Source organism: Theropithecus gelada, chromosome 2, assembly GCF_003255815.1.
Source record: "Theropithecus gelada isolate Dixy chromosome 2, Tgel_1.0, whole genome shotgun sequence".
In the NCBI taxonomy this organism is placed as follows: Eukaryota; Metazoa; Chordata; class Mammalia; order Primates; family Cercopithecidae; genus Theropithecus; species Theropithecus gelada.
The window spans coordinates 178,198,102-178,207,990 of NC_037669.1; the positions used below are offsets into that span (position 1 = coordinate 178,198,102).

Here is a 9,889-nt window from a genome sequence, read left to right on the forward strand (position 1 = left end):
TCCCTGTTCTCCATTACCACAAATAGCTAGAGCTGTCTGAGTCAGAGTTTTCTAGTAAATTAGAATGATGTGGTACAAAAGCTTAAGGGTCTACAAAATGAGTGAATGTGTAAAGAGGCATTGTGGCAGAAAGAAGAAACAATGGACTTGATGTCATAATACCTGTGTTTTCGATCAGGTTCTGTCAAGTCATGTAACTCTCAGACAGTTTGTATCTGCCTTGGATTCCACTTGGTTCTTTTCTTGTTTGTAAATAATGGTGCTTGGATTGATGACTTGATTTTTAAGGAAACCAGAATATGTCACCCCAAAATATGCTGCTTTGACATAAAAGTTAATTTTGAGCTGAAGGCAATTTAGAAGCAGCAAACAGAGAAAAAGCTCTGTCTAACCTCTTTTCTACCTAAAGGCAGAACATAAATTCTCCTTTACTGGAGACAACTCTTAAGACTCTTATCAGCCCAGAGAAAGCACCAGAGGAATCTGCAAACAAAACTTACTCCATTAGTTTATCATATATGTACCCTTCTACTTTCCCATCTTGGAGGCCTAAAACCACTTTCCTTTGTCCTTTCTCCACAAATGGATTGTTCTTTGTTGAGCATGCTATATAAGCCAGAGTTCTAAGCCACTGCTTTGAGTTCCTTTTCTTTTTTTTTTTTTTTTTTTTTTTTTGACGGAGTCTGGCGCTGTGTCACCCAGGCTGGAGTGCAGTGGCGCGATCTCGGCTCACTGCAAGCTCCGCCTCCCAGGTTCAGGCCATTCTCCTGCCTCAGCCTCCGAGTAGCTGGGACTACAGGCGCCCGCCACCACGCCCGGCTAGTTTTTTTTTGTATTTTTAGTAGAGACGGGGTTTCACCATGTTAGCCAGGATGGTCTCGATCTCCTGACCTCGTGATCCGCCCGCCTCGGCCTCCCAAAGTGCTGGGATTACAGGCTTGAGCCACCGCGCCCGGCCTAGTTCCTTTTCATTGAGGTTTCTCCTGCATAATGTGCGCTGAGCGTCTTAATAAATTTGTTTTGCTATTGTTAATCTGTCCTTTGTTATAAGTGTCTGTCCCAAATTACTATCTTCGTACTATTAGTTTCACTGAAAAGTGCTTATTTCTGTATTGCTCTCTGGTTAAGTTGATAATAAAGCAGAGGAAAAATTGCTTGCTTAATTTTATACTATCATTGCAAATCAGGATAACTATCAAAACTAAAGGGGTATGTTTGGACTTCAATTTGTGAATCAAGTGTTACTGGTTTTTTTTTGTTTTTTGGTTTTTAGTATGTTTGTTTGTTTGTTTTTGTTTTTGTTTTTTTTGAGAGGGAGTCTTGCTCTGTTGCCCAGACTGGACTGCAGTGGTGTGATCTCGGCTCACTGCAAGCTCCGCCTCCCAGGTTCATGCCATTCTCCTGGGACTACAAGCACCTGCCACCACACCCAGCTAATTGTATTTTTAATAGAGATAGGGTTTCACCATGTTAGCAAGGATAGTCTCGATCTAACCGTGTGATTCCCCCTCCTTGGCCTCCCAATGTGCTGGGATTATAGGCGTGAGCCACCACGTCCGGCCCAAAGTTTTATCCTTTTCTAAAACACCATCTTTGTGGCTAATATGGACTAGAATATTCACTTGGTTTCAGAATAGTTAGCATATACTGTGTTCCTGTTTGTTGTGTTGCTTCAAGTAATTCCAAGTGGATTATATTTTATCATTATTCACTTGGAATTACTTTGTAGGTGACTTTAAAAAAAGCAGATGATAATCTAGATTTAGGTTTTTGTGTTTATAGTTTCTTTTGAAAGCCACACTTTGGTCTTTAAACTCTTGCTAAGAAAGAAGCACATTGGCTATAATAATCAGTTACCCCAGAAAACATATTTTCTGATTGGCTTGTTGCTAGTTTCTGTGCTCACTACTGATCACATCAAAGGACTGTTTTCTTCCTCTCTTTCAAGTTTATCAGTAATTTTAAGCCATGTTCCCAGCATACATTCATTTTGATGCCTACCTGACTCAAGAATAATATATGGTTAAAATATGAAGTATAACTTTTGCTATCATATAGATAAACAAGAACAAGTAATTCACTATTTGAAGGAGAGCTGGTTTTCATGTTTGTTTTAAAGTTGAGTTTGGCCAGGCCTGGTGGCTCACACCTGTAATCCCAGAACTTTGGGAGATGAGGTGGGAGGATTACTTAAGCCCAGGAGTTCGAGACCAGCCTGGGCAAAATGGTGAAACCCAGTCTCTGTTTAAAAAAAAAAGGGGGAAAAAGTTAATTTACTTATGCTAGATTTGTATGTCAACATAAACTTAGTCTGAGAATTTTTTTTTTTTTTTTTTTCTGAGACAGGATCTCACTCTGTGGCCCATCCTGGAGTACAGTGGTGCAATCATGGTTCACTACAGCCATGACCTCCTGAGCTCAGTTGATCCTCCCACCTCCCCTCCTGAGTAGCTGGGACTACAGGCACATACCACCATGCCCAGTTAATTTTTGTGTTTTTTGTAAAGACAAGATCTTGCTATGTTGCCCAGGCTAGTCTTGAACTCCTAGGCTCAGCCCATCCTCCTGCCTCAGCCTCCCGAAGTGCTGGGATTACAGGTGTGAGCCACCACACCAAGACAGTCTGAGAATTTCTTAAAGTCTCCTTCCCTCCCTATGTTTTCCCTTTTTATCCCTCATAAATCCTTTCACGATTTGGTTTTTTTATTTGGCGTCCTTTGTAGTTCCCACTTTCGGAATGTAGTATCTCTTGCTTACTTGTGCATTTATTTAACAAATAATAATTGGGATATAAAGCTACACTTTGAATAAGATAAAGACATTTTTACATCCCAGTCGAAGATACAGGTAATTTTTAGTGTAAGTAAAGATGTTAATAATGTATGTTATTAGAACACGATGCTCTAAGGAAACAATAAAGGAGATTTGTCAGTCACTAATCTCAAGAAAATATTTCCCTGAAGTGGGTGGTAAAGGAGCCAGCCATGCAAAATAGCTGAATGAAGAACATGCCAGGCAGAGAGGATAGTGCAAGGCCCTGAAAAAAGAAGCCCCTTGGGTGTGTTCTGTCTGTATACCTATAAAAAGGGCTTTGATAGATTTCATTTCTATGTTTTGGGGTGTATGTGTGTGGGGTTTTTTTTAATGCCTTTAGGATGCTCATCTACTCTAAGGACTTTGTGAAATTCTTACTCTGATGTACTTAGTTTCTGTCTTCCTGATTTCTTCCTGTCTAGTTAGCAATACATGAGAACTATTAAGATAGATTACTTGATTGTTTTCCTAGTTTAAAGGGAGAAGGTATTACTGTAATGATAACATTTACTGTCTTATAACACTGAATGTTTTCCAATGTGGTTAACACCCAGTAATAATGTTACTTTTGCAGCTGGATTTTCGTACACCCCCAGGTTTTGACCGAACACGTAATGCTGAGATTGGAAATAAGGACATTAAATTCAAGCATTTGGAAGAAGCCTTTACATCAGAACACTGGCTTGTTAGGATATATAAAGTAAAAGCACCTGATAACAGGGAGACATTAGATCACAAACCTCGAGTCACCAACATTTTCCCAAAACAGAAGTATTTGTCAAAGAAGGTGGGTGCCAAGTGAAGGCATTAAAGGGTAACTTAAGGTTGGTTGGTTTGTATGAAAAAGAATTTCTGGAAATTGCAATAAATTTCCATCTGCCAGATTTATAAAGACTGTGGCTTCTATATTAATATAAACTAAATATCAGGCTAGCCTGCTAGGAGCATTCCTTTCAAACTGAGCACTTCAGATATCCCAAGCTGAGATTTTTCCAGAGGCCTTCTGGCTTTGGTTTGTGCTATTCCCACTGGTAAGACTTACTTGTGAAGTAAGATGTAGCTGTGGCCATCGCTTTCCAAACCTGTATGAAAGTAAAAATGCTAAATTCTCAAGTAAAATAATTATGACTAGTTCTTCATCTTTTGAGCAGAGCAAATTTATATTGCATCTTCGTGTTCCATTCTGAGTATGGTATTACTCTATTATTCATTGAATAAAGAATAGGTTTGAATTGGGTGAGTCCTTCTGAAGCCCAAAAAAAATCATTTATCTTAAGATAATTATTTTTTTATGTAATTGTGACAAAGCTTATAGGCAGGAATTACGAGACTACTGCAGTTCTTTTCTAATAAATATTATATAAGATATGAAGTATTTCATTGGGGGTCATTATTGCTCACTTAAGCCAAATAGATCTATAATCTTTGCTATAAAAGATGACTAAAAATGAGTATTTATATAGGTTGTCCAGCACTAGGAAATAAGAAGTAATGAACAGTCAGATAAAATGTTAAGGTTCATTATAAGGTACTATGCTTACAATACTGATTATTATTAGACTACAGTTCTCATTTTTTAAGGATGCTTAGGTTTACATAGATCAGCTATTTTATATCATTGAAACAACTGTCTTAACTTTTTGTTTATTAAAATATACATCAAATATATTCAAAATACAGATGATTTTAATTTGTACTATAAAAGTGCTGAATATTAATGGTGTGATATGTCAGTGGAAGCTTTTTATATGAATATTTTATGTGCCAGATGTAAATTACCAAATCTAGACTAATGTATTTAAAGATGTCACATAGAGCTGACATTCATTGTGTTAGTCATAGAAAACTCATCATCTTTAGGTAAAATAACATTAAGAAATCAGATGATTGTCACGGCTATGAGGTAGGAGAAACTGGTGAGTCACACCAGTACACAAGGCAAATGCTGCTAGTCTCAAAGCAGTTACTCCTAAGATATCTAAGTATGTATAACTAAGGTGTACTTTTTATGCGGAAAGAGGGCTGTTGAACTTGTCTGATGATATAGACCCCAAAGGCAGTGAATTTTCTTAATTTGACCTCTTTTGCCTTCCCATCATTTTCCCAAAATAAATGTGAATGGATAAATAAAACATAATCTGTCTTGTGTGCCCAAAACATATATTCTGGTAGCCAATAACATATTTTGACGTTCTGGTTTCCATGGTTTAGATGTTTTGTACTAGCATTATGAAGGAATGCTTTTTATACTTTCCTTTCTCTACCCTGGTTTTGACTTTGGAGGAGGAGGGTATACATAACAGCATGCATTCTGAGAGTTTACCGGCCATCACAAAGCCGGCATGACTAAGGTGCTAGAAATTATAGTCCAGGCTGCAGAAAAGGTTTTTTGGCATGGTTCACTGCCAGTAGGAGAAAAGCACCCTGAGGGCTATTACACACTTGCATATTCCTGGGGCACATCATAAGACCTCATAGAAAAAGTATCCTGTTAGAATCTGGATGTAATGATAATATAGGAACTACTAGATCTGGTTTGAATTTTTAAAAATTATGCCCTCTGAAGTTTCTTACTTTTTGCCTTAATAAAATCAGTTCAATACTAAGGTAACATAATGGGGTTAACAAGTTAGCAGTAGCTAATTTTTAGTACCTTAAGAAAGATTGCATTTTGCCTTGTGTTCTCATCCCTGTTAGAAACTACTATAAATTGTCTTGAATTGAACATCATGAGTAAAGGAACATGATGCAGGATTTACCCAGTTTCTGAAACCTCTGAGAGTTGTATTTAAATGTGAAAATTGAATTGAGTGGTCAGTCTCTGGAGTCTTTTGCCTCTGTTAACCCAGAGCTTTGACGCTGCATTAAATTACTTATTTTCAAAAAATATTTGCTGTCTTCAATATCTCAGGCTGTGTATCAGATTGAAAGACATATGTGCCTATGATTTATCCTATAGGGTTCTAACATAAATATTTTTGCAGAAATTTGTACCACTACGTTTGCAGTAATTTGTTTCTAATACTAGGAAACATCTATTAAAAGTATTTTAGTGGGATACTGAATTGTTAAGAAAAATATTTTATTTTTAAAAGATGTATGAAACTGAAGGAATGTTGTTTTGCTTTACATTTTCAATTGCTTATTTTCTTACCTAAAAGATTATTTTTAGAGAATGTGCCAAGTGATTATATCTCTCAGTTTTATAGATGGTTACAGTCATGTTCATTTTACAGAAAACAGGGACTCTTAAGAGTTACTAAATTAACTTGTTTTTCTGGCACACACCTAATTTCCTGGAGGCTAAACCAGGAGCAGCATTACCATTTCTGATTCCTTAGTCTAGTGTTACGTATTCTCTCTTGCCTGGAAAGTTGAATAATTACAGCTCAGCACTTTGTGGTTGAGAAGAGAACTGAAGATTCATTCACTTGATGGTGAGGATGTCTAGGAACCTAGTCCTTTCACCTTGGATGTGTTAGTGTACTCAGGTAAGAAACACCACTAACAGTTTAATGGCATTCACTGAACTATTCAAGGAATACAGTCACAAGAAGAGCAAAGAGCTTACTAAGTTGTCATAGTGCAGTAAACGATGTGTGTGTATAGATTTTTTAATCAGTAAGAAACTTGCATTAATACTATGTGTGTTTTTTTTTTATAGACTACCAAAAGGAAGCGTGGCTACATTAAAAATAAGCTGGTTTTTAAGAAAGGCAAGAAAATATCTAAGAAGACTGTTTAAATGCACTGTTCTGGTTCCTAACTTGAAGCAGTTGTCCTTGTGAGAACCGGTCTTTGCCTTTAGCTCATGTCGTGTTTCACAGCAACAGAGGGTACAGAACCATCACTGGTCCGGGTTAATATACAAAATTTTCTGGCAATGCCTGATTAAAAAAATAAAATTGGCTTGTTGAGAACAGCTGTTTTCGATTTCTAATGTGAAGCAAGACAGAGCACTGCTGTAAATGTTTAGCAGCAGATTTTTTTTTATTGGTACATATTATCCTTCAAATCTGAGAATTTGGACTAATTGCACCAAAGAACCCTCTAATTTGGTCCCTGGCACATGCATACTTGTCAATGTTTTTATTCTTTTACAAGACCTGCATTTTATTTGAATTACCCAAATAGCAATATGTAAAATACAAGTGACAAAAGGTGATGAGAGCTTCTTGAACCAGTAAACTAGTACAGGTCTGAGAAAGACATTAGAAAAATAATTATACTTCCTTGAATTATATTTATTTTCATGTTTCTCCAATGCAAAGAATGTTTCATCAAATGTACATTTTCTATTGCTTACTGTTTGCTCTGAGAAGAAGCTGCTGTTTCAAAGATGGACCTCTGAGTAGCTAATTGATTCAAATAGCTTTTTATGTTGACACATTATTACTGCTGTTAGCAGTTGTTTTCACCAGGTACTTACAGAGCAGATTTCATACATTGTTCATTCAAGGGCTAAATTTATATTCTTTGGAAATCATGGCAACTACACAGGATGTTGCTTGCCAGGATGGGGTTTTGGTATCTTAGTACTGAAGTTAGCACTATGTTTACATGCAAAAGATTAAGGAAAAAACCCTTAAAGTGGACAGGTGTCCAAAGTTCATTTTCTGTGACTCATCGAAATGGCAAAAGACTTGTAACAACTTTGCCTGGACTTTTCTTATTTTAAAACAGTTTCATTCATCACAGTGATTTTGTTCTCTGCTCCATGTGTTTTAATCCCTTAAGCATTTGATGAAACACTCTTTAGTGCTATATGCATTTTCTTACTTTTATTAAAAATGTGACAATTGTCAAAAAGTGCACTAAAATGTAAATGGAGATTGAACAAGTTCACTTTCCAGCTTATAGGCAACTTTATACAGACTTGAACATTTTCTCCAGTTGTTTAGTAAAAGTGAAAGAGAAAGGGTTTTTCCTGCCACAGGATAGAACTTTTTTTTATATAACAAGCATAACACACCACTGCTTTTGGTGGAAAAGTGCAGAATAGTATGTACCTTTTATGAAGAAAAATGTAATTTACAATGTTCAGTGAGAATGTTACTGCTGATTTTCTTTTCCAAGGTGTAGAATATTCTTTGATTTATAGAATTCATTTTTGACCCAGATGATGGTTCTTTTACAGAACAATAAAATGGCTGAACATTTTCACAAATAGAGTGTAACGAAGTCTGGATTTCTGATACCTTGTCATTTGGGGGATTTTATTTTACTTTGTTGCTTTAAAATTCAATGCAGAGAAGTTGTTGACTGTAGGGGAAATAAAGTTAATTCAAATTTTGTGTTAAGCGTTGTTTTTTACAAATTTTTTGGTTTTGAAAGGAATTAGTACTGAACACGTACCTCCTTCTTCCTTGTTCACTATCACAAAGGTTTTAAAGAAAATGTGTGGAAAGAAATACGTTAAGATTATTTCATCTTAGACCAAGTTATTTTGCCGCCTTTTACCCTGGAATGAAAATCTCGGTTTTTTGGGTTTTTGTTTTTTTGTTTTGGAAGGGATTTGGGGAGGGGAAACACCTAGCCAACTAGGAGTTTTATCTCTATGTAAATAAGGATAGGAACCTAACAAAACCATCCATGAAGTTCTGGTAATGAAATGTCGTCTCAGTATAGAATTTTCTCATTAGACAAATCTCAAAGGAAAGACCCCTCACCTTTCTCAGGAAACAACATTTTGGTTCAGTGTATCTTGTCAGTAAAATACCATATTGTAACTGTTTAAGCACTTGTAACACAAAAGTGAATAGTAGTTTGAATACATTGGAATGTAGGATAATTGACTCAAAGTATTCTTTAGATCTCTTAATTCATTTCTTGTGTAGTCACTAACATTGTACACCAAAGGAACTTAAGGATCGTGGCCGTGAAGTTTTAGACTATAAAATAGCTTTTAGGCTGTAGTGCTTTGTAGTATAAATAAGGCAGCAAGGCAGCAACTCCAAAGACAAAATTCACTTTTAAGACTTACATTGTAACCTACTTGAGTTTATAGTTGTGGAGTTTTAATTCATTTGCATTCTAGGCCATGACCAAGTGACCGGAGGACTAAAATAGTATAAAAGCGTCCTGTAGTGAGTTTCCATAGCCAAGGGGCTGTAAGATCATGAAATTTGTAGCTGTTTCTCCTTTTTAAAAAATTAATTGTAAAATAGATATTAAATAAAATTTACCAACTTAACCATTTTAAAGTACGCAGCTCAATAGTGAAGTACATTTACATTGTTGTGCAACCAGTCTCTAGAACTCTCTTCATCTTGCTGTAGCTGCTGCTGCTTAATGCTGGTTTTGCCATGTTGCCTATAATTCTCAATCGAGATAGGTGGAGTAATGAATAAATGTTGCGCTCAACAGCTGTCTGCCATGGAAATGGTAGGAAATTGAGACAGACCAAAAACAGTAATGAAATGTCATGATGTCTTATTTTTATTGTGAAATGTAACACACAGAACGTGAAAATGTACAGTTGACCCTTGAATAACATGAGTTGCACAAATGGATTTTCTTCAATAAATTGAAAAAATTTGGCCGGGCACGATGCCTCACACCTGTAATCCCAGCACTTTGGGAGGCCGAGGCGGGCGGATCATTTGAGGTCAGGAGTTTGAGACCAGCCTTGCCAACATGGTGAAACCCCGTCTCTACTAAAAATACAAAAATTAGCCGGGCGTGGTGGTGGGCGCCTGTAGTCCCAACTACTCTGGAGGCCGAGGCTGGAGAATTGCTTGAAACTGGCAGGCAGAGGTTGCAGTGAGCCGAGATCACGCCACTGCACTGCAGCCTGGGCAACACAGTGAGACGCTGTCTCAAAAAAACCTATATAATGTATTGAAACATTTTTTGGAGATTCACAGCAATTTGGAAAAAGCTTGCAAATAGCCTAGAAATATTTTTAAAGAAAAAGCTATGTGATTAATGCACAAAGTATATAGATACTACTTTTTTGCTGTTGATTTGAGACAGTCTTGCTCGTTCACTCAGGCTGGAGTACAGTGACGTGATCTCGGTTCACTGCAACCTCCACCTCCTACGTTCAGGCGATACTCGTGCCTCAGCCTCCCAA

General features: G+C 36.8%; 1 protein-coding gene across 1 annotated transcript in view; it reads left to right on the forward strand.

The window, feature by feature from the left end:
- STT3B (STT3B, catalytic subunit of the oligosaccharyltransferase complex) overlaps positions 1-8,114 on the forward strand; it is a 106,485-nt gene extending 98,371 nt beyond the window's left edge. The window contains exons 15-16 of the mRNA XM_025375653.1: positions 3,389-3,601; positions 6,479-8,114. Coding sequence (XP_025231438.1) covers positions 3,389-3,601; positions 6,479-6,559 — 294 coding nt within the window. The 3' untranslated portion in view covers positions 6,560-8,114. The remainder of the gene's footprint in view (positions 1-3,388; positions 3,602-6,478) is intronic.
- Positions 8,115-9,889: the final 1,775 nt, after the last annotated feature.